The sequence below is a fragment of the Bactrocera tryoni genome, chromosome 3, assembly GCF_016617805.1.
Source record: "Bactrocera tryoni isolate S06 chromosome 3, CSIRO_BtryS06_freeze2, whole genome shotgun sequence".
Taxonomy (NCBI): domain Eukaryota; kingdom Metazoa; phylum Arthropoda; class Insecta; order Diptera; family Tephritidae; genus Bactrocera; species Bactrocera tryoni.
Window position 1 is genome coordinate 79,654,617 of NC_052501.1, and position 24,470 is coordinate 79,679,086.

Here is a 24,470-nt window from a genome sequence, read left to right on the forward strand (position 1 = left end):
ATCCAATTATAGACAATAAGCGAGTATACATACTTTATTTCAATACTCTTACGACTGATACAAATGCAACCATGCATTTTCAACTTCATGCTCAGTGTTGCCTTTTCGACGTTTTCAGTTAGTTTGGCAACACTTTTTCAGTCTCCATCTTTTTTTCGCACAGAAAAAATCTAAGCTTGTGAAAATTTGACAAAGGTGGAAAAGTGCATAGTTCTTAATATATAATTCTTGTGTAGCAAAAAAATATCAATTACTAAAAATGCCAAGAGATTATGATCGGGATTACAATGACGATACCACAGATTACAAAAGAAAAAGGCGCACAGACGATGAAGCCGGCGGTGGAAGTAATACGGGAGCTGGCAGTAGCGGTGACATGGATGGGCATGGACGCGGACAAGATCATGGACAAACAATGCAATCTCATGACGCCCCACCGTTAAACGAAAAAACAAACTCTTATCTAGAACAATGTGAACAAGAAAAGAAAACGCTTGCCAAAGATCACACTGTTTGTAAGCGTTTAATAGACGACGGTAAGTACGTACATGAATATGTGTACAGTAGGTGATGGCAGTGACAATATATGTATATCTATTTTATATATGTAAATATGCTTAAAACCGTTTTTATTTTCAGAAATTGAGAAAATTTTAGTTAGTGGACGCATACCAAAGCCGGAAATTTACGCAAACGTATATAGCGAAAAACCAATACGTGTTGCACAGAAAGTATTATTCCCTATTAAGGAATATCCGAAATTTAATTTTGTTGGAAAAATTCTGGGACCAAAAGGCAATACTTTGCGCCAACTACAAGAAGAGACATTTTGTAAAATGGTCGTTATGGGCCGTAATTCCATGCGCGACCACGCTAAAGAGGAGGAATTGCGCAACTCTGGAAATCCAAAGTACGCACATCTTAGTCGTGATTTACATGTGGAAATTTCAACGGTAGCACCACCTTCGGAAGCTTATCATCGTTTGGCATATGCTTTGGCTGAAATTCGAAAGTTTATGATACCGGATGCCAATGACGATATACGCATGGAACAAATGCGTGAAATGGACGGTAAAGAGCGTATGTACAAAAAAACTCATTACTCGAAATCATACGGTGAGCATGCTGTCTATAGCTGTCGGTGAGTTTATGTAAAAATCTGATCTCTGATTTTATTTTTTATAAGTACAAATTAAAGATATAATTGCTTGTTCTATTGTTAGAATTTAGGTACGCCGAAAAGTGAAAAAACGCTAGAACCTGTGTTTATAATAACATTTGTGTGTTCATGAATTTTTTCTGTCTGTGGTGTATTTTCATAACGCAAATACTAAATTATTTATAAATTATCATATATTACAGTACGCCGCCACCACCTGCATTTGAAAAATCATCGAAGCCGAAGGTGTACTCGATTCTAGAGAAAGCACGTTATGTTATGGAGGATCCAGGTTATGGTCTAGTAAAATCTCACAGGTATGAAAAAGTATTTATATAGAAACATTTTTTTTATAATCCATAAATTTATGTAGATCACGTGATCATGAATTGTACGAGCATCATGGTGAATATGATCGCTATACGCCACCACCACCATCGAAACATTCAAGTACCCATCATGCACCATACGAAAGTGGTTCGTATGAGCGTGACTACCGTCGCGAATATCATCCGCACTCATCCTCTTACACAGCTGCTTATCCAGGTAAGTCGCGAGCCAAATACATACCTAACTATTTAAATTAAACCGAAAAATTACACGTTTTAATGAAAGCAAAAAAATATATATATTTACAATAAAGTGATTGATTATCACAAACAATCTTCGTTAAAACACTATTTTAAACGCGTAATGTACATGTTAAAAATACCGTAGCTAATTCATATAATACCAACATAATGTCTTGTTAATTACAAACCACGTGAAACCAAAGAACGAATTTAAATAAAGTGCAATTAATGTAACTCAGGACAAAGTAAAATGCGGAACTAACTATAAATGAAATGAAATGTATTTAATACATGGAAACGTACAAAAAATAAAATAAGTATTTTTTTTAAACAAATATAAAGAACTTAAAAATCTCACTAAAATTTTCAACTCTTTACATATTTTCTACAAAAAAAAGAATTTACCAGAACAAACTAAAAGTAATGCACAAAAATAACCAAAATACAACTTATCAGAAAAGTTTTTGTTCCAAATTTAAATGTCATAAGTTATTTAAATTCGTTGTACCTATGTCAAAGTATAATAAATGAAATTAAGAAAGGAAACCAAAGGAAGTTGGAGTTAAAAAACAATATAAACATAGTAGCTAAAAAAATTAATTTAACCAGCCTTTAAATACAATATTTCAAATGCTTCAAAACACATAGATATAACGAAAACACACAAAATTCTCTCCAAATTAGCTAAACCAAGCAACGGTCGATCTTCATCGTCATACCGACCTGCCACATCGGGATCGCACTCTTCCTCACACTACGAAGCAGGATCTCGCTCTCGCGGAGAAAGCGTACGTTATCGTTCGGCACCATATCCGAAATTACGTTAAAAATGCAAATATAAAAAGTATTTTACACGTCAAGAAAACAACACTTTTCAAAATGAATTAGAAAACAACCCTATTGCAACAAAAAGAGAAAAACAGAAACAACAATAACAATATGTGTTAGTTTAATATATTAAATATCAAATACATATATAAATAAACAACAATGAAAATACAAAAGTATGCATATATAAAATATAAACGTACAGAGGTAGAAAATATATTTGGAAGTAAACAAATAAACAGCATAATGGTATTTAATTGTTAATATCAAATTTTACAATTATTCGTAAAAGAATTAAAGTATCGCGTATACAAAAATTTTAAGCAAAACAACAATGAGAAATCATATAAGGAACAAATTTAATCTTTAATTAAAATGTCATTAGTGTATATTTTACAAAATACAAACGTACGTTATCATAGCAAAAAAAAAAATAAAAATTTTAATTGTGACAAACAAACAACAAAAATTAAAACAAATAATATAGACATGTCAAACTCATTTAAATAATACCAATCATCGACAACTTTGGAAATTATGATTCACTTAAAAAAAATAATTATGATGATAATAGAAATAAGAAATACAGGAAACTATTCAGAATGTGTGTGCAGTGTTAACATTGGAACGTAAGTATTTGCCGCAGCCAATTTAAATCGCAACTATTAATAGTTTTAATGATTGTACAACATAATAACAACAAGAAATAATAAAGACCAGACTTAATTAAAAATGCGAATGTTAGAATACAGAAAGAAACATATTATTTTAAGTATTACACTAAAAATTCAAAAATAAATGACAAAAAACACAGAACACGTTAGCTGGTTTTTATTTAAAATTTCGAAAGATGTGGTAAGTCGCTTTAAATTATGATATTTTTATATAGTATTTTATTGTTGTTAACCAGAAGTAAACGAAAAATAAAATTATATAGAATTCACTTGGACGATAATTTGGGGTAAACCTGAATTCGGTGGTACCATTGAAGATATGTATCATAAATATATATGAATATACAAGGATATATAATATTTATTTGATTAATTTGATAAACAACAGATATTAAGCCATTAGACATTTTTCTTCCACTAAATTTATTAATAATCGCAAAACTTGAGCTTAATGTATTTTTAAATAAAATTAACACCACTTTATACAGCGTTAATGAAGTACTAGATACTAAAAATTCATTGCGCCATCTAAGAACATCAGGCTGTCTACTGAAGAAATAGCCAAGTCTACATCACGTTTCTGCACTGTTTTTTTCTTCGATTGTGTTGTGTATGAGAACGCCTCTCGCGCCAACGATTCTATAAAAAGTTCTGTTGATCGTGTCACAACAAATACAGCTTCGGTCGACGCAATATTCATGTCGGGATCTAATTTCATTAAATTTCTGATACGTGTTAGTGGCAACTGAAATAGGCGCGCTTCTGGTCCACCACTTTCGCTGGTGGACTTCACCTTTTCTAAGTAATAGAAAACATACAAAAACTTAGATATGAAATTGAAACAGGTAGCAACTATTTACCGGCTGTAGCCGCTTCAGCTATATCGGCACTTTCTGTTTCGATTTCTTTGACTTCTGCGACAATTTCGGATTCTTCATCCACAATTTCCAACTGCTCCTCCTTATCATCTTGTTTGTCTATAATTTCCTCGGAAAATTCGGCACTGAATAATTCCTCACTAGCCATTTTTTTGAAACCGCGCAAAACTTTTAATAGCTAATCAGCTGATTGATTAGTAAATAAAATGTTTTTAGAGTTACCATTATAACTAAAATATTTGTTTTACAGACTGTCCTTTGGAACTCAAGATTATTTTTTAAAATAATAATTAATAAATTTCAATAGCACGCAATAAGTGAAATTAACTTTAAATTTTTTGGAATTTGTAGTATTTTGCTTCAAATTGCGGTAAGTTACATTGTTATTGTATCCGTTCACAATAGCACTATTTTAGAATACAAAAAGGAATACGATATTTTCCAATCACATATTCGTATATCAATCAAAACTCTAACAATATACTACAATTTGATACAAAATAAAAAAATATGTTTCAAAAAATCAACAAATTAAACACGGCCAAACATGTCACTGACATGTGTGTATCAAATTTTGTTTAATGAATTTTACGTAGCAAAAGGATCAGTTTTAAAAATAAGTTTACAAAATATTTTCAAATAAAATTAAATGTTAAAATACATGTATGTAGTCGAAATTACTCGTATATACGATTATATTGTGACCGTGCAACACCTGTACAAAGTTTTTATTTCATTCACAATGGCATGGATTGGTGAACCACAGAAAACTCACCAACATTTGTAGTCCTTCTTGCGAATTTTGAATACATTCATCAGTTTGCTCATTGTTGGTTGATTGTTGGAAAAATCGAAGCGGTGAATCGGAATCGGGAAGTCGTCGGACGTTGCATTTTCCGACAATTAAAAGTTATTATTTTTTGTTAAAGGTAATAAACATTATAGGAAAGTTTATAATGTGTGTATATTAAGTGTATAAACAAAGTGCAGCAGTAATTGCATAAAATAATAAGATGTGAATAATTGTTGGTGGGGGAAATTGCATTGCATCTTGCTGATGTCTGCAGTTGCATGCATAGAAAAATATTTGTGAATGCTAGTGGTGTGCGAAAGTGCTGACGAATGCGGTTACTTGGTATTCATTCATCATTTGTAAAAATAGTGGTTTGTGTTTAATTTATGGTGCTAAACTAAAAAGAAGGCACAAGTCTTAAATAAAAACGAGTTAAAACGGCTATTTTTGAAACTTTATTTTATTCCAACTTGTATTCGCATGTATATCCATTTAAAAGTGTAAAGCGACTTAACGGTCCGGTTTTTTGCATCACTTGTCGGCAATTGCATGCATAGCAGAAAGATTGATAGGCTAGTGTAAAATGCACTTAATTTTTTCTATATACCGAAGGTGAAAGTGATAGTAATTTTGTGGAAAAGATACAGAAGTTTAATAATTAAACAACGCATTAACAAAATTAAGGTCTTAATTTATCTAAATAAGTGAATAAAAATACCGGAAATAGCAAAGCAAATATAAAACGCGACATTTTTCTTTGTTGTTTCATTAAATTTAAACACACATACATATGTAAATACTAAATGCAGATAGGACACAAAATAATTGGTTTTTATTTTATATACATACATATATATACATTTTTTTGTACATATTCCAGATTTACTTTCGTATTAGGTTTCCCCTTCACTTGGCTGATTGTGTCGTAGTTGCTGTTCCGTTTATTAACGTTTCGTGAATTGATAACTGCTTTTGGGGGCTGCTATCCACACATTGTTGTGTGTGCAGCGTGAACATTTGTTGTTGTGCGGTTGCAAGATGACTGACGTCTACGACGGCAACGGTGACTACGCAACATACAACGATGATGATGACTATGGCAAGCAACGCAAAGGCGGTTGTGTACCGGGAGTAGATCCTCATAATGGTGATAGCTCAAATCATGATCTACACCATCATGTTGGCGGAGTTGTTGGCAGCGGTGGTGGAGGCGGAGTCGTCGGTGGTGGAATGGGAATGATGGGAGGCGGAGGTGAAGGTGGTCAATTGAACGATAAGGCGAACGAATACATTCGCGATTGCATGGCGGAGAAAAATCGTATGGATAGAAAGTTTCCAATTGCCGAAAAATTAATGGACTGTGGTGAGTTTTAGCGGTAGCATCAATTTTATGAAAAATTTAAGTAAGATTTGAAATTATTTTTTTAGCAGAAAAAATTGTTTAATATGTGTACATACATATAAAATACGTATGTATTTAGAGTATAATTATATTAGAAACTTATTTGAAAAAGAAAAGATAATTAAAATTAATATTACGCATAAATAGCAATATAAAGTAAAAAGTAACTTTTTGTTGACATAAGTATTTATTTTATATGCGTATTAAAGTTCGCCGCTATGTTTAAATATCAATCAAGAACTATGTTTCTTAAAAAATAAATATAAGATTTATACAATAACATTTATTTTTATTTTTTCAGAAATCGAGAAGGTCCAATCGATGGGTCGCATACCACCACGCGAACAAAAATATGCGGATATTTATAGAGAAAAACCTCTTCGTGTTTCTCAAAAGGTTTTGGTGCCAATTCGGGAACATCCCAAGGTAAATTAAAAGATTGTACTTTAAATACAGCTCAATATACTTTAAACTAATTTGTTTGTAGTTCAATTTTGTTGGAAAATTATTGGGACCAAAAGGAAATTCCTTGCGGCGGTTGCAAGAGGAGACGCTTTGCAAAATGACCGTACTAGGACGCAATTCAATGCGTGATCGCGCGAAGGAAGAAGAATTGCGTTCGTCAAAAGACCCGAAATATGCACATTTGAATAGTGATTTACATGTGGAAATCTCTACAATCGCTCCACCGGCAGAAGCTTATGCACGTATCGCCTACGCAATGGCCGAGCTACGCAAGTACTTAATACCTGATAGTAACGACGTTATACGACAAGAACAACTAAGAGAGTTAATGGACAATACAGGCATTTCAGACGATGTCACTAAGTCAGCTTATAAAAAAATATCGCATCAGCCGCCTAGTAGTAATCTTTCTGGCGGTGGTGTTGGTAGTGCTGGTGGCGGTTGTGGCACTGGCGGTGTTTTAGGTGGTGTTGGCGGTACGATGGGAGCAGGAGCTGGTGGTACCAATATGTCAATGGGTAAAGGGGCGCCACATCATGCATACAGGTGGGCATAGCTTTGCTTTGTTTTTCTAATTAACAAATTTAAATATACTTGATTTCAACAGAACCCCACAATCCACGCAAAATTTGCAATTTAATAAAAATACGGTAGCACCTAAGCAAAAGGTTTTGTCCATATTAGAGAAGGCTCGAACTGCCATGGAAGAAACATATGGGTAAGATTTCTTTCACATGCTGATTTTTATGAATTATCAACATTATATTATATGTATATTTCTTAAAGACGCGGCTACGAAGACCCGATCTCATATGAACAACCCAATTACGATGCTTACCCCTATGGCCATGGACCGAATACTCATGCACATACTGGGCATGTGCCAAGTAATACCGGCATAGGCACTGCAAATATGGCACCGCGTGGCCCCTATGATGTTACCGATTATGAAACTGATTACAATAGAAGAGACTATTATCCCAATTCGTCGAATTTCGGAGGTTCGTTGTATGCAAATAACGTTTACTATCCAAATTCAATAAATTATGATTAACGATTTAAATTGTAAAATTTATTCAAATTATAAATAATGAATAAAATTATTATAATTTTATACTTATTTATTCCTTACACAAACATACAAATCGTTTTTTTTTTTGTTTTTTGTTTTGCAGGTGGCGGAGCTTCGACTATGCATTCAAATCACAACACTGGCATAAACCCGAATCATAATCGAAGCCACGTTAATAGGTGAAATTCGTTCGCTAAACTACACACAAATGCAAGTATTGTTGCGTCGCACATTACCACAGCAGCTACAGCAGTCACCACAAATAACACCTCCCCAACCGCCAGAGTCGGACAGTGTATCAATAACATTAGCAACAATTATTATAAGAACAACAATAATAACAACATTAATACTAATAATAAAACCACCGTTACATCCACACAACCCCTACTTAGTAACAGTCAACAAAATTCGACGCTTATAAACCAACAAAACTCAATTGGGCAAAATGTTGGCGGCGGTGGTGCTAATAATGTTGCAAAGCATATAAATACGGTAACTGGCTTAGGGCCCACAATGCAACAGCAATTTAATACGAATGCTAAAAATAACCACACACAACTGTTGTCACAACAGCCACAACAACAACAACAACAACTGTCAGCGAATACGCTACAACAAACGCCGCAGCAGCAACGGCATCAACAAACCCACCCACCGCCACCACGTCAATCACACTCTTACCCTTACAACAACAACAATAATAATAATAATAGCAGCAATAATATTAATCTTAACATAAGCAATGTTGCGCCCAATATGTCCGGCAACAATATATTGAAACCACAACAACAACAACAAACATATGCGGCAATAACGTCAACACAACAACGTCTTAACGGTGCACTGACGACAACAGCCAGTGCTACACCGAAGTCGCTCACACAGCCACTACATAAACAACAACAACAGCAGCAACAGCACCATACAACGGCTCTAGCCAACAATAATAGTAAAATTGTTGGTCCAGCTATGTCAACGACTAATATGTTCTTTGTAAGGTACTAGAAATTATCAGAAATGTTTGGCTTGTGTTTTTCTAAAAATATAGTTTTTTGTGATATTTTAATTTTTTTTAAAATACGGTTTTCTGAAAATACGATTTTCTGAGACATTTAACATATAATCATACATTATCAACCGTACATTTCTTAAGTCATAAAAATATAAATTTTTCCTGTATATTATAGGCCAACAAATCCAGCTCCATCACAACCATTACACATTGGTGAATTGCAACCTTTCGTACCGGTGCAGCTCTTTTAAATTTTACACAACTCAGCTAAGTCTGCAAGAAAAGCGAAGAAAAAAAGAAGCGGAAGAAATAAAACGCTTCTGCGGCAACGGCAACACAGAAAAACATAAAAAGGCATAATTTATCTTTACATTTATAAAAAATTGCTTGAATTGGATTGCTAAAAAAAACAAATGTGTAGATAAACTTACATACAGACAAACTTGCATTAATTTACAGAAAACAGAAAATGTTCCAGTGATTAACAATGTGAAATTCAGCATTGCAGTGAACAGCGATTTAAATAAGTAATAACAAGTAAATATAGATTTCTATGTTTAAATCAACGAAATAGGGAAAAGAACGACAAAAACAAAACCACAAAACAAAATAATCTAAAACATGATATAAAAATAAAATACAAACATGACGTTAAATCAAGCCCACTTACATACATAAACACATACATACAATGTATTTACTTACAAACATTTACATATATGCCTGTGGGCTAATGTTTAAGACGCATATTATTTATAAAAGTAAGCTCTTATCTAAAAAAATAATGATATTTATATATTTATATTCTTAATGAAACTAATAGCAAGAAAATACAATAGGATAAACATTTAAACAAAGCGAAACAAAAAGAAAAGCTAATGGCAAATACCAGAAGAGCTGAACTTATCGATAAAGTAGAGCGCTTACAAAGGGAGAAGAATCAAAGATGACATGAAACATGCAAACAGAATTACTTTCAACAATTTTACAAAAAAAAAAAACAGAAAAAACGAATGAAAATAATAAATATTGAAATTAATTAACAAAAAACCATATAAATTTATAATAATAATAACCAGTAATTGTATGTGTTAAAAGCCTATTTATTACATATTTTAAGCTCAAATTGCAAATTAGTAGCTAAAAGTATAATACTATAATGGCATTAAAATTGAAAAATTTAAAATATAAACAATTTACATTAAATCGAACATGGCTAATACTAAACGAACATGAACGGCACATAAAATTACAGAATTTCAACAAACAAACACATATGTACATAAACGCATACATATGTACATACATACATATGTATGTAAATGTAATGAATGAAACTGAATATTGATTTAGAGAAAAATTCGGTACAATATGTTATAACTTATATTTTACCAATTTTTTTGTTTTTTTTTAATTTTTTATGTGTTTTTGTTATTATTTTTTGTTACTTATTTTTTTAATTTATTATATTTTTATTTTTTTTAATTTTGTTTTATTTACTATTTTTTGTAATATTGTTTTTTTATTATAGCAATATTAAAATTTAATATTTTTATAACATTAATAAGTACAAAAAATAATCTATTTCCATTATTTTTTGTGTTTTTTTTTGTTTTTTTTTTTTACTTTTTTGTTACTTAAATTCCAATTTCATTTATTTTTATTTCTTGATTTTCTATTCCTCTTTTGCGGTTTTTTAATATTTTTTATTGTTTTATTTTTAATATTTTTCCATGTTCTATATTTTGAATAATTTTCGTAATACTTGTCATTTATTTTTGTAATATGTGCGTCGGAAAATGTAAATTTACAAATTGGCAAATTTTCGCAAAGGCCCACTTCTTTTATTTTAATTTTTTTTGTAAACTCAAACTAAAAATTCAAAATTAAAATCTGAATTCAAAAATAGTATTTATCATTGTGAAATTTGTTATTTTAATAATAATTTCATTAACAAAAAAAAACACCTTAAAAGTGAAAACTCAGACAATTGCAGCGCATCCTAATAATTTAAAGACATTGAAAACTTTTGTGTATTATATTTTAAAAAATATTAACTCATTTCTAAAATACAGCGAAAATTTAAACATTTTAGATCAATAAAATGTTGAATATATTTTTGCAATATTTAAAATTCAATGAAAATGCCAATTTAAATTTTGCAATTACGAATTTGTGCTAAAAAATATTAATTACAAATTTATTTCATATTTAAATTAAGAATTCTACATAAAATGAATTTTAGTTAATTTGCATACATTAAAAAATAAATTCACATTTGAAATTATTGCTATATCATAAAAAAACAAACATCTCTTTTGCGTTTAAAAGAAAAAATAAACCTATTTTGTATTCTACACCTTTTTAATTAATGATTTTTTTTAGGAAAGCAAATGCAGAATTGAAACAGAATCATGATTACTTTTTTAATTGCTAATGAATGAAAATATTGTTGGAAACAATAAAAAATATACACACACATTTAATAATATACTTATACAATACATATAATTTGTAACTAAATCTTAATAAATCATAAAGTTATTAATTAATATTATACTTACGAGCAAAAATAAAAAAAAATAAGAAAAAATATATATTATTGTAACACATATACAATTAAAACATAACATGCTGATAAAGTACATAAAAGTAAACCAAGCAATCGTTAAATCGATCTTGAAATCTATGAATAAAAGTTATACATATACATACATATACACATACATACATATATAGAATGGAAAATAATAACAATACTTAAAATCGCTATATCGATTGAAGGAAAAAATAGGAATAAAAAAACTAAATATTACTTACAATAATTGCAGCAGTCAGTGTATAGTAACAAAAAACATGAGAAATTTCTGCACATATGTATGTAGCATGCGCAGCGTAACGCTGCCGGCATAAGTCTTGTGTGTTATATCTTTTCGGATGGCGTTTATAATGGATCCCCCTTGTCGAATGGCGACTACTTCTTTGAAAATGTGCTGCTCTGTGCAATTAATAATAAATATTACTTTTCAAATGAAAATAAATAAATAAATGGCATACAATAAAGTATAAAAAAATACGCATTAATAAATACAAAAAATATATTGGAAGTGTTGTTTGTGTATTTATTGTACTGTGAGTGAGTACCTACAGTTATTGACTGTGAGTATAGGATAATAAACATTTGGAAGAAGTTTAATTAGAGGGTTTTGGCAGTAAGTAGTTTTATGAAATTAATGCGAAATAAGTAATATAATAATAAATTCATAATAATAACGGATTTTGTGGTGTTAACATCATTGTCATATCCTCCAGTTTTTATACCATATTATTTGCACGTTGATTTTCAATGTGTGTTGGCAATACTGCATCAAAAATTATTTGACAGCTCTACCAGCTGTTTAAAGTTGCTAATTGCAAGTTGTTTGTTGTACCTATAATTTTAAGCATAATCCCATTTTAGCAGCTATTATTAGTAAAAAATCGCGAAAAAATAATTATAGCCGATTTGGGAGACATAGAAACAATTTGTGCCTTGTTCAATTTAACATTTACTATGTGCAACTTATGACCTCATCGTTATATACATACATACACGTACAAAAAAAGTTCTAACAACAAAACGCGAAATCACAAATTTTTAAGCATACGCCTACAACACCAGTAACAATCCAGCAGTTTTACTATGAATGTACACGGCAATAGCGAGAATTGTGTGGAGGAGCCTGTTGCACCAGAATGGCTTTCCAAATTGGAGAGTCGACGTGAAAATTTACAACGCGCCACCAAGCTGAGCCACGAAGTCGGCGCTGGTGCACCCTGTGGTGAATGCGGTGACAAATGTCCTGGCTTGGATTTACATTTTTGGCGTAAAGTATGTCGCAATTGTAAGTGTCGCAAAGATCAACACAAATGTGTTGATGACGATTTATCATCTTGGGCACAGTTTGAGATTTTGGGTCAAATATGTTCAAAACCAGCTTGTAAGTATCCAAACATGATTTCATTATTATTTTATACATTTTTTGTGCTGGCATGTATATTTAAATATGTGTTTTAATTCTAAACAGTTCATGACTTTTTATTAGCACTGTAGGGGCTAAGATTAGTGTATTTTAATATATGTACATATATACCTGGTAGACAATGCCAACTGTGATCTCATAATTATCTTCTATTTCCCACACAGTCATTAAAATTAAAGCGCTCGCCAGCCAACCCGTTCAAGTCGACTGGGTGCCACCGAACACAATGCCAGATGTTGTTTCCGACTATATGGAGAAATTGGGCGCCGCCAAGGTGCCAATTGCGGGCAGTGATGCGGCACAAAAGCGTAAACAACAATTAGAATTTCAAGTACCGCCACATGATTTGAACGCCGCACTGTGCGACAATCTAACCGATGCTGAAGCCGCCCAACTACAACAATATGTTGTAAAGATACGTGAAAATTGCGTTGGGCAGGGTGTTGTCGTACGCATTGGCAACATGGGTATTGGTTTTGTTGAGTATATAACGCCGCAGCAACAACAAGACCAACAGCACATGCTAACCGGTATTGATGCTTACAATATGCCAACGCAAATGCAACAAGCATCATTTAATGCCGCCTTAATTAACGATACAAATGATTTATCCTTTCACTCACCGCTACCGGTCAAAAATGCTGCAAATGCACGTTTTAGTGCACAAATGCGTCAAGAAACACCAGCACGTAAACTGAAATTCGGCACTTTATGTAATTTGGCAAATAATTGTGGCCTACCGGTAAATGTCGATTATGAGCGAGATGCTGTATTTGCACAAATCCTACATGCCGAACCGCTCAAGCAGGCATTGGAGAACAAAAGTATGGGTTTACCCACAAATCAGGCGGTTATCATTTCACAAGCACAAATGTTGCCAGATTTTATGAATGCCTCCATTTTGGGTCCAGCTACAAAACAAAAACTCAAAGACATTGGTGTGAACGTTAAAGCGGTGCAAAGTGCCTTATTGAACAGTCCATTTTATGATGCACTCTACGATACACTCAAGCAAAATGATATCAAATTTGATGAATGTCGCGTATTGGCACCCATACAAGCGCTTCGAGAAGAATTGCTGGTAAATAAACCAGTGGCAGAAGAGTTGAGCAGTTTCGTAACGCAATTGCCAAACAGTGCGGCCATAATGTATACAAGTCCTGCGGAGAATAGCTTGGGCAAGTGCGGACTTAGTGGTTCCAGTAGCAACGATTCTGGCTTTGGTTCGAAAGCCTCAACACCGGTGGGTGGCGTTGACACGCTGACTGGTGCTGGCTTGCCAAGTGCCTTCCAACAAATGCGACTGACAAATAAAGGTTTTATTTCTTTTTACTATTATAAAACACATAGGTATTTAATGCATTATAATTTCAGAACCACTACCACCAGCGCCAATGGTGAATTGCCGTGACTGCGCCAAACCTATACCATTAGGGGAAGTCGCTGTGAAAGCTGAACGCGCTGGCAAGGAAATAGCCTGGCACCCGGAGTGCTTCAAATGTTACACGTGCCGTGAATTATTGGCGGATCTGGTGTATTTCTTTCACGGTGGTCAAGTGTATTGTGGTCGTGATTTAGCTATTAATTTGAAGATACCGCGTTGCAAAGCTTGTGACGAATTAATATTCACCAAGGAGTATACAGCTGCTGAAGGTGCCACCTTTCATATTAAACATTTTTGTTGTTATCATTGCGATACACCGTTAGCCGGGCAACAATATATACCCGATGAGAAGACCAATATGCCGTTATGTCTGAAATGTTATAATGAATTCTTTGCGGCCACTTGTCAACGTTGCAATCGTCAAATCGAGCCCACGGATCAGGGCGTCGCTTGGGGTGATGTGCATTGGCACAGTGTCTGCTTCATTTGTGCTGGTGTCGATTGTGGCAAATCACTAATTGGTGGACGTTTTTGTGTGAAACAGAAAATGCCTTTTTGTAGCCCAACATGCGTGCGAAGTATTATATAAGATTTTTTTTTATATATGTATAAGCATACATGCATATATTTATACAACTTAGCATTTAAGTATAAAAAAAGTATTCAGTACATGACGAACAATTACAATTCCTATTTAAAATGTATTTTATACATATATTCATACATATAAATATTTTTTCCATATTGTATTTTTTATATGTACGCCAGTTTTTATATGCACATTTTAAAGTGCCACGAAATATATATATACACTATTTTTACTGTCAGCTTCAATGTTGGGTGTTTCAATGAAGTCTTTATTTTGTTTTCAAGTTTTTTTTATTTTTATTTTATTTATTTTTTTATTTATTTATTTTTTTTTCTGTTGTTTCTGTTTATTTTCATATTTATGTATTTATTTTTTTAATTAATTTCTTTGGAATCTATATTTTATTTAATTGTTTCTTTATTTCGTATCTGTTTAATTTAGTTTCTTATTTTTTAATATGTACATATGTATGTATTTTTATTTATGCTTTGGTTTTTTTCTAATTAATTTTTTTTATTAATATTTTATAGTTTTTAATTATTCTTTATTTGTTTTTAATTTAGTATTTTCTTTTAAAATTTATTTATTAGTTTTGTTAAATGCAAAATACACAAAGATCCTTAGGCAAATTTCGTAGTTTGCTGGCTATACATATGTACGTTGCCAAACGGTACGGCGCCTAAAAGTATGTTACCATGTCCCCTTCACATTTTTAAGCGTAGTCGGAGAAACTAGAATTCCTGTGAGAGACCCACAACTTTTAGTGCTTGCTTTTTTTGTTGTGGCGCATTCCCTATATACATCGAAGTCATACCCAAAACCGGCAACTCTCTACGTTAGCGATATCCAGCTATTATTCGATCAAAGCCGTTCCAAACCTGCTTAGTAAAAGCATCAACAATATTATTTCTTTCAAATTTATAAGTAAAACACAGTGGCGTATACTTCAGTTATTCATCGAGAGCGTTTATTTTAGAGCTTTTTAAATACATTTGTGTTTTAAAAAAATATTTTATAAGCGAAAAAATCACATAATTTCCAGTATTATGCCGTTCTTATCATACATACACATACGTACATACATACATATATACACGCATACAAAACATACGCACATTTCATCACTCGTATCTATGTACATAAGTACGCATGCGCAATGCCATTTTCGTTGCAAGACGCCGTGTTTATTTTCTACCGCTTCTACGCCAGCAGACAGCACAAATGAATTTGCGTTGTTGTTGTTGTGGAACTACAATATTTTTTAGGATTTCTAATTGTTACATATTCAGGTCGTGAAATCAACATTATGCTTGTTGTTATTTATTTTTAGTAGTAGTCATCCAAGGCGTACCAGCTGTGGTGAAAAACGCCATAAACTTACATACATACATATGTATGCATACTTTTATATGTATGTATAAATAGCCGCTGAGCGCTGGTCGTTCGCTTGGTAGTAAATTTGAACTTAACTAATAGTTACATACATACATAGGAATATAGGTATGCATGGTAATATGTAGCTAAAGTGTAGTTTTTAGTTAATTTAATTAATTAAGTTTTCACTTTTTTCTTAGTTAACATATCTAGTGAACATATAATATATTCTTTTGCTCCAAATTAAATTTCATTAAAAAATACAATTACTAAAAGCTAATTCGTTATATACGAGTATGTACAGATAACGCAAGTCTCCATACGTATTACATAGTGTTATTGTTGTTTCATGATTTTTTTTGTTTATTTTTATTTTGTATTATTTATATGTTGTATTATTAAATTTTACTTGTTTTATTTAGATTTCCGATATAATACTTCAGTTACTTCAGTACTTTTTACAAAAGAACTCCTATGCAGCACAATGAGAAGGATCCCACTTACATGCTTACAAACATTTCGTGCAGCCTACATATAACAATACATACATATGTATTTATATATATAATATGCATATGTATAGTGGTGTTTCAAATTACATCTTTGTATGTATGTTTGCATGCATATTTATATATGTATATCTATATGTATGTATTATCCTTATGTTATGTATAAAGCGCAGTTAACCGAGAGTTACACGAAAAAATAATCAAAAAATTTCAGTTTAAAAAAATATTAAAAATAAAATTCAAAAGCACACTAACAACTATCACAGAACATATTTATGTGTGTATATATGTATGTATGTATGTACGTATGCCAGTGCGTCACAGGAGTTCGCGATTTAGCAGCGTGCAAAGTGTGGTAGAAGGCAGTACAGCAAGTGAGGGAAATTGCGCTTGAGAGCAGGTGCTAAGTGCAACACTACTCTCGTGTGTGTGTGGCTCAACTGCCTGTTGACAAAGCAACAGACGAAACAATCAACCATATGTTCGTCTCTGTAAACCTTTATGTAGGTATATATGCAATTGTTAAGCAGTCGTAGACAGTCTTGGTACGTTCAAAATGAAAAGTAAAAGAACACAAAAAAATAAATAAATGCCAGTTATTGAATTTTAGCAGAGCAACATGTGCCCGGCGCGGTTTAGGTCCTCTTCTGTGAACGCATGCTGTGCCTGCAGGTTTGTTCGTGTGACAGTAGGTATTTGAAAAGTTGCACAATATGACTTCCCTCAAAAAAATAAACACAAATAATATTGTGCATTATTTTTAAACCGTATGAAATACATGAACAACAAACACTTTGTTCAATCTGTTTACAAAGGTGTGGTGAGCTTACACTAATGAGAAATTATATAGATTTATAAAACAAAAAGAAAAAATTGCAGTCAATTCCAAGTAATGGTTCCCACATATACATATATGTACATATGTACATATATGTATATGAATTTCAGGTATGTAATTTGAAAACGTCCGTAGTCTCTGCATCATGCCAGTCTTTATTCGGGACACTATTAAAGGGCAGACTTTAAACATGCAATGAGTGGCGGAAAAACTCAAAAGGCGCTTATGCGAATATCTTTTGAGAGCCTACATTTAGGCACAGATACAATAATGAAATATTGCCAACATGGATCACAACAACGTATCGTCGAGCTGCGAGGTTTCAGGTTTGCTACAGGCATACACACATTTCATGTATATATATATATATATATATTTAAATTGTCCTGCACGTTTAACATGCTCATCACTCTCTGCTGCTACCAATTGTTCGGCTACACTGTGTAAATATTTCCTTCATTGCTTTTCCCCTTTTACCCATTACATTGCGGCTGATTTGATAACATTTAGAAAACATATTGTATTTTTTTCAACCCCAGTCTGCTTATTTGGCGCTGTTTTGCTTTGCAACCCTTCCATTGTGCTGTTTTGATCACGTCCTCGCTCAACGTGGATCTATGTCAACTTAACTATTTCTATCCTAACACTGCCATCGTCAACAGTTTGTGTAAATGCCGCGCGTATAGTATAATTCTGCAATGCGTTCAGGCAGTGTGCTGTAGAGATTGACCACAAAATCCATCGGTAAACGCGTCCATGCCGCACGTATACGAAATATGAGATCGTCCTTGCGCGAAAATTTGCGTCCACCATCGTAGACTTCACGTATCAGCCAACCCCAGATATTCTCCATAATGTTGACGTCATGCGCTATAGTTGGCCAACGTTGCATTTTGATGCCTTCGGCATCGAGCATTTCTTGTGTTGTCGGCGTCATATTGGCCGTCCAATTGTGATCTTGCAGTATAAAATCGGGATTACCACCTAATTTGGTAATGATATTCGGTCGCTCGCGCAATATGGTCTCAATATATGTTTGTGGTCGTTGTTTCGCCGTCGACACCTCCATGTGAATTGGACCACCGGCGGTGATTAACATATATATGTAAACGGAATTGCCACGCGGTCGTTGCGAAAGCGTTTGTTCGTAATTACGTAAATCGTGAAAATAACTGGAGAAGCCATCCGGTCCATCTAAATTGAATTTACGCTCATCCTGGAAGACCACACGTCGCCAATGCTCTTCACCCCACACAATATGCGAATTAGCGAAGTTTAAACGTTCAGTTTGATGATACTGCGACAACACTGGTTCTATTTTGATTTTTTTAGAATTAACTGCCGAGCTACCGGTTGCTGATGTGCCGCTGCGCATCTGTGCACCCACTGCTCCGGCTTTGGCACTGTCCACCGCATTGTTGGCATGTCCATTAGCGGCTGATGAGCGACTAGAGTTAGTGGCATTCGATTGCTGTGTTGGCGCATGACTGGAGGCTGTGCCGCCACCCGTACTCGAACTGGCCGCTGAGAAATTTGAATTCTGATTTAGTGCGTGTATGGGAAGCGTACGATTATGATTATAGTTCTGTTGGTTGTGCTGCGCACTTTTGAATTTATGATTGGCCGCACCCGTGTTGGCTAATGTATTTGATACAGCTGATGTATTTGTATTATGAAGGTTGCTTTGCTGATAGTAAGGATGGTGGTGATGATAGGTCATATGCTGCTGATGTATAGTGGGCTGTTTGAGTTGCAGCTGCTTTAGTCGATGCTGTGATTGAACCAGTAATTGCTGATGCGCTTGTGCGTTAGTGTGGGTTGTTGCCGATGTTGTGGTGTCCTGTGTTGGTGTGATTGTTGTTGGTGTGATATTATGTAGTTGCAGTTGCTGTTGTTGTTGTTGTTGAATTTGTGTTAGTTGTTGCTGCTGTTGTTGATAAGACTGCGCTGTCACTGCTGTTGCGTGATGTTGCAATTGCAAATGTGCTTGCGTTATCGCTCCTGTGTTTGTTGTTGGTACTGTTGTTGCCGTGACTGTTGGCGCAGTTCCGCAGTAATTGTCTGTGTGTTTGAGGTAGTGTTGTAGGGCCATCAGAGGTTAGGCAGGCGCTTACTAGCCGCCACTGCAAACTCTTATAATTGCTTTTCGAAATTGTTATCGATTTTTTTTTATAATTTAAGCCAACAATAATCAAAAAAGTAAAGATTACTGTGCTTCAGTTGTGGTAGAAATACAGCTGGCACTTTATTTCTCACTATGTATTAACGAAGCTGGTTATTATTGTTAGCGTTGCTTCAAGAAATTCATCACAGACTGTGGCCAAATAAATGAAAGTCCATCGATCGATTTTCATGTGATATTGTTTTAACAAACATACATGAGTAAAACTATTAGAACGTATTATATCTATATGTTTTAGGTATATTCCTGCTGATGCGCAGTTTCAATTACGAATGTCGTTAATTTTTATTAATTAGATTGTAATTTTAAAAATTACCTTATCTACATGGATTATTTTAGTACTAGAAGTAATGTTTTATGATTCTGATCAACTTTTCTTATTATTCCATTAACACTGTATACTAATAATTTATGTATATTTATTTCATGCCGTGTTTAAAGTTGTTTATGTAGAATCTGTAAATAAAAACAAACACTTTTTAAAACACAAAAACATATAGATTTTTTTAGATTTAGTTAATAAATAAATTTAACTAGTTTCCACTTCTTCTTCTTCTGCAATTGATTTTAACTTAATTTACTGCACGATGCCAAGCTTCTTTGAAAGAGACTGCACTTTACATACAAATTTGTATGTACATAGTAATGTCCATCGAATATTTTCACATACATATATTTGTACTTTTTATTGTCCTATTTAATCAAATGCGATAGCGTTTTATTATTTTGTGACTAAAATACAAAAAATTAACACTTCATTAACGGTTTATATTAAATTAATTGGTGGTAGTACACATGGATTAATATTTTAACAGCTTGTCCATTTTGCTTGATGGAAAAGAAAAATTTCAAACCCGAACAACTGTCGCATTAATTGTTGGTGACATATTACATATTGCCATATGTATGTACAAACATATGCATCATGGTACACCTTGCGATACTGATATCAATGCTACCGTAGATGGAAGCAGCAATGTATGCAACAACAACAGCACACTCGGGTAGATACAAATATATATTGGCAAGCAATGGTCGACAATATAATGCGCTATACATTTGAAAGCTTACAAAAATAAAGTTGTAACATCTTATATCAAACACTTAATACCATTATTATTGTTTACATTATGCATTTTGTCTATATATATTTTTTTTTTTGAAAAATTAAACAATCTAAAAGCACACAAAGCATCAAACACATCAAAGAATTCCACTTGAAGAGCTTTCGAAATAATGAAGACTTTTTGTGTTCTTCATTTTAACTGATGGCCGATGTTTATTTAGTTTACACTGTAAATACATACAGATGTGAAACAACGCACAAATTAACGTGAATACACTGTATATACATATGTACATATATACAGAAATGATAAAGCAAAGCAAGCAAGCTACGTGCGTTTGCGTTCAAATCCTATCTATATACACGCACTTTGTACATATTTATACCGAAAACCAGTCGATATTGTGAATATGTACATAAATCGTGACGAAACGAAAATTTTGCTCTCGGGAATTCGCTGGATGCGAACGATTAAATTTTTCTTTATTCCAAATTCATATGCATATTCTTAAACACTCAATTCATTATTTTTATAATTTTCATGCATATACTCTAAATTATATTTACAAATTCAATGAAAATAACACAGTGAAATCACTTTACATCACGCACAATAGCACATTTGAGTGAAAAATTTACTTCCGTAACCCCAAATCACACTATCAAGCTTCGTCATCTGCACTTTGCACATACTTTTTTTCACGTACCTTTATTTAGATCGTGTTTGCTGTATAAGAAAAGCAGATACAATTTGGTTCCATTTTTTGGCTTTATTAATTGCGATGCGTTAATAAAAATGGAAACCATGCATATCCGATGCAGCAGCAGCAACACACAAGTAGACAGGCAGACAGGGCGAGCCAATGACAAAATCTGACTTTACGCAAGCTATCCGTATTTACAGCTGTCAGATCAGATTCACATGGTTGTATGAAATGTCAATTTAAAATCCAACAGTCTTAAGAGCCGCCTTAATGCAAAAAAATTATTATGAAGTATTACTTTTATAATTTTCCTGCGTACAAAAAATTCTTTTCTTTATTTTAATTAACAATTACATTTTATTATTTTAGCGACACCCTGTACTTTCTATTGAGAATGGCAAATGAGGGTTTCTTCTCTGCTAATTAAGGTCCCTACCATATATTTTAATTTCCACAAACAAGTTAATATTTCTAAATGAAAATTCTTTTCTTCTTTTTGTGACTATAAAATTAATGTTGCCTCTGAATCCCGTAGATATGTTACTTCAACACTAAAATCCATGAGTTTTTTCAAAAGTCTTTGCATTGTGCTGTGTTGTTTGTATCAAAATTAATACTAACGTTTAATCACATAATATGCAAGCAGATCTTAAAAGATATATTGTATATTTTTGTGCAGAATGTCCTGCAACGCGGTTTAATAAAATGTATACGTAAGTAGCTGAAGTGTTTGTTTTAGACCATACCATCCTTACACACATTAATCAGTTGGATTTTGGATAACTATCAATATGAAATCCTTATCTGGAGCAACCATAATTTCGTGCTTCTTAGAACGTACACGCAGGAAAGTGAGATCATTGGATGGGTCTAAATCACGCACAACACTACGTGCTTTGTCAGATAACTGACTCATGAGTCCGGCGTACTGCACTGTGGTCGTGTTGTCCAATGTCGACTTGACTGGAATACCTAATAAAATAGTCTAATTAGTAAATTCCGTATGTAATAGTGTAGTCAAATTACCTTCATTATTGACAACAATGGTACCGACAACACCCTTGTGTGACTGAATACGTTTTAAGGTTTCCTCAACTTCTTGGGACTACAATATATAATTATACAGAACAGATTATATTGTAAGCTTTATACTAAATACTTTTATTTACCATATTGCTGTTTATTATTGAAACTTGAAAAATTTGCAAACTTTTCACCTGAATCAGTGGACGACAACCAGAATGAAAATCAATGTTGTCATCGATCAAGCAGAAAACACAAGTGGGGTTGCATTTAACAATAAATTAAAAGTACTTTTAATAAAAAGCATAGTTACCAGGGTGGCGTATTTGTTTAGATATCACTTGACTATTTTGAATTTCACTATCAAATGGTCCAAATCAACATAAAATTAAACTAGAGATTTCAATAGTATTTGTTGTAATACATAAATTTTAATGCATTGCATTTATGTACAAATGTTTAAAATAAAATTTTACTTAACAATTTTTTTATTGAAACTCAGTAATCAATTTCAAGCACGTTTATTTCATTTTTTGAATTGTCTATGAAAGACTGACTATACATTATATTTTTTTGATAATTTAGATATTTTCAATGTTGGTAAGTTTTCGCTCAAAAGACTGCATATCATCAAGCTTTAACTGGTATTTATTTTCAACAGTCAATTCAATTGGAGAACGTTGTACGCAGGAATGCCGAAAACACAGAACGTATCATGAGGAACGCCATTGGCTATGTGGTGTCGAATAATGCCTTAGGAACTGTGGTACAATCTACATTCGATAACAGCACTTCTGGTGGCATAACTAAATTGATTAGCGGAGTACTAGTACCAACAGCTCGCAGCGCTGTGCGGGACTTGGACTCCACCAATGATTTGGCCTTTCTTCGCATTGCCACACGAAAATTTGAATATTTAGTCGCACCGGAAAAGGAATTCACAATTGTTGTGATGCAATAAAACTACATCGTTATTTAACCATTTATATATATTTTTCGTGTAATTTGGTTTTGTAAAATTTGGAATAACACTCATAACTGTATTCTATCCTGCGCATTTTGTACCACCATCACAGTAATTTTTCCATCTGGCGTTATAAGTACCTCATTGGCTTTGGTCCGCACACGTAGCATTAATAACTCATCTTTCGGATCAATCTTTTGTAAGCCCAATTGTACTTTCTCCTTCAATATTTCATATAGACCAGCAAACTCAATAGCCATTTGTTTCTCCATGGTCGTCTTGACGGGATTGCCATTTTTGTTCAATATAATTATATCCACTATATCTGGTTTTTCTTCTATTAGCCGGAAAACCTCCTCCACATATGAGCGTGTACGTTTACTCTATAAAGAAAAAGGCATCAACTTGTGTTGTATATACAGACTTATGTATATGTTACCTGCTGTTGATCTGCTTGCATCTTTCCTTATGCTTTATAATTATTAACTATAAAAAAGTTATCAAAATTTGAAAGATGTCACACAACCATTGCTTACTTTATGAATTCCTTAAATGCAGGTTGGTCTCCATAGTACTTTCTGCAGTTGAATATAGGTCAATAGGTAAAGCTAGAATGTTTAAATGGCTTTATGGTGGTTTTTCCTGCCATGGTAACTAGCTACGTGAATACCATGCGAAGTTTAATAATACATATTGAGTTTATACTATTCAGCTAACATTATAATTTTAAAAATTTTTGAAAATGTTTTTAGTTATTTTCAAAAAATTAAATCAGAGTTATTATAACTAGTTATCGATATATAAGATTGTTAATTAGATATCGATTTTGAAAAAATAACAGTGTTCTTTTTCGTTTCGGATATAAATAATAATAATAAAACAATGTTTTATTTTTAATATACATATTTGTATGTAATTTGAAAATCAACTTACTAAAGAATTTTTTTATCACTAATA

General features: G+C 32.9%; 9 protein-coding genes across 12 annotated transcripts; 5 read left to right on the plus strand and 4 right to left on the minus strand.

Moving 5' to 3' along the window:
* The first annotated feature begins 117 nt into the window (after nt 1–117).
* LOC120772221 (KH domain-containing, RNA-binding, signal transduction-associated protein 2) lies at nt 118–2,712 on the plus strand. The gene is made up of 5 exons (XM_040100701.1): nt 118–536; nt 640–1,141; nt 1,363–1,476; nt 1,533–1,705; nt 2,416–2,712. Exons 1-5 carry the CDS (start codon nt 260–262, stop codon nt 2,556–2,558), a joined length of 1,209 nt encoding a protein of 402 aa, XP_039956635.1. The 5' UTR covers nt 118–259; the 3' UTR covers nt 2,559–2,712.
* An 856-nt stretch (nt 2,713–3,568) lies between these two features.
* LOC120771459 (DNA polymerase epsilon subunit 4) lies at nt 3,569–4,323 on the minus strand. The gene is made up of 2 exons (XM_040099471.1): nt 4,094–4,323; nt 3,569–4,031 (listed from the first exon to the last, which is right to left on the minus strand). The coding sequence occupies exons 1-2, from the start codon at nt 4,257–4,259 to the stop codon at nt 3,742–3,744; spliced, it is 456 nt and encodes a 151-aa protein (XP_039955405.1). The 5' UTR covers nt 4,260–4,323; the 3' UTR covers nt 3,569–3,741.
* A 609-nt stretch (nt 4,324–4,932) lies between these two features.
* Nucleotides 4,933–8,045, plus strand: LOC120771073 (KH domain-containing, RNA-binding, signal transduction-associated protein 3). Of its 3 annotated transcripts, none has more exons than XM_040098885.1 (7): nt 4,933–5,040; nt 5,785–6,267; nt 6,608–6,732; nt 6,794–7,317; nt 7,379–7,489; nt 7,558–7,772; nt 7,947–8,045. In XM_040098885.1, exons 2-7 carry the CDS (start codon nt 5,943–5,945, stop codon nt 8,024–8,026), a joined length of 1,380 nt encoding a protein of 459 aa, XP_039954819.1. In that variant the 5' UTR covers nt 4,933–5,040; nt 5,785–5,942; the 3' UTR covers nt 8,027–8,045. The 3 variants fall into 3 exon arrangements, with proteins under 3 accessions (XP_039954819.1, XP_039954821.1, XP_039954820.1); XM_040098887.1 differs by having other exon boundaries at nt 4,934–5,040; nt 5,802–6,267; XM_040098886.1 differs by lacking the exon at nt 4,933–5,040 and adding an exon at nt 5,451–5,588.
* On the plus strand, nt 8,036–9,846 carry LOC120770791 (putative mediator of RNA polymerase II transcription subunit 15; the record flags this gene model as incomplete). The annotated part of the gene is made up of 2 exons (XM_040098371.1): nt 8,036–8,844; nt 9,034–9,846. Coding segments are annotated over 2 exons (885 nt in total), but the record flags the coding sequence as incomplete, so codon positions are not given.
* A 2,411-nt stretch (nt 9,847–12,257) lies between these two features.
* Nucleotides 12,258–15,106, plus strand: LOC120772121 (testin). Its single transcript, XM_040100532.1, has 3 exons — nt 12,258–12,838; nt 13,045–14,196; nt 14,255–15,106. The coding sequence occupies exons 1-3, from the start codon at nt 12,541–12,543 to the stop codon at nt 14,851–14,853; spliced, it is 2,049 nt and encodes a 682-aa protein (XP_039956466.1). The 5' UTR covers nt 12,258–12,540; the 3' UTR covers nt 14,854–15,106.
* A 3,030-nt stretch (nt 15,107–18,136) lies between these two features.
* LOC120770412 (transposable element Tc3 transposase) lies at nt 18,137–21,719 on the minus strand. Its single transcript, XM_040097847.1, has 2 exons — nt 21,530–21,719; nt 18,137–20,212 (listed from the first exon to the last, which is right to left on the minus strand). The coding sequence occupies exon 2, from the start codon at nt 19,664–19,666 to the stop codon at nt 18,230–18,232; it is 1,437 nt and encodes a 478-aa protein (XP_039953781.1). The 5' UTR covers nt 19,667–20,212; nt 21,530–21,719; the 3' UTR covers nt 18,137–18,229.
* Nucleotides 21,720–22,111: 392 nt separating this feature from the next.
* LOC120770413 (dynein light chain roadblock-type 2) lies at nt 22,112–22,806 on the minus strand. Its single transcript, XM_040097848.1, has 3 exons — nt 22,696–22,806; nt 22,553–22,631; nt 22,112–22,498 (listed from the first exon to the last, which is right to left on the minus strand). The coding sequence occupies exons 1-3, from the start codon at nt 22,696–22,698 to the stop codon at nt 22,287–22,289; spliced, it is 294 nt and encodes a 97-aa protein (XP_039953782.1). The 5' UTR covers nt 22,699–22,806; the 3' UTR covers nt 22,112–22,286.
* Nucleotides 22,807–23,076: 270 nt separating this feature from the next.
* On the plus strand, nt 23,077–23,533 carry LOC120771784 (dynein light chain roadblock-type 2-like). Its single transcript, XM_040099978.1, has 2 exons — nt 23,077–23,149; nt 23,211–23,533. The coding sequence occupies exons 1-2, from the start codon at nt 23,144–23,146 to the stop codon at nt 23,508–23,510; spliced, it is 306 nt and encodes a 101-aa protein (XP_039955912.1). The 5' UTR covers nt 23,077–23,143; the 3' UTR covers nt 23,511–23,533.
* Nucleotides 23,534–23,535: 2 nt separating this feature from the next.
* On the minus strand, nt 23,536–24,206 carry LOC120771783 (dynein light chain roadblock-type 2-like). 2 transcript variants are annotated; one of them, XM_040099976.1, is made up of 3 exons: nt 24,050–24,206; nt 23,953–23,999; nt 23,536–23,896 (listed from the first exon to the last, which is right to left on the minus strand). In XM_040099976.1, the coding sequence occupies exons 2-3, from the start codon at nt 23,971–23,973 to the stop codon at nt 23,582–23,584; spliced, it is 336 nt and encodes a 111-aa protein (XP_039955910.1). In that variant the 5' UTR covers nt 23,974–23,999; nt 24,050–24,206; the 3' UTR covers nt 23,536–23,581. The 2 variants fall into 2 exon arrangements, with proteins under 2 accessions (XP_039955910.1, XP_039955911.1); XM_040099977.1 differs by lacking the exon at nt 24,050–24,206 and having other exon boundaries at nt 23,953–24,034.
* Nucleotides 24,207–24,470: the final 264 nt, after the last annotated feature.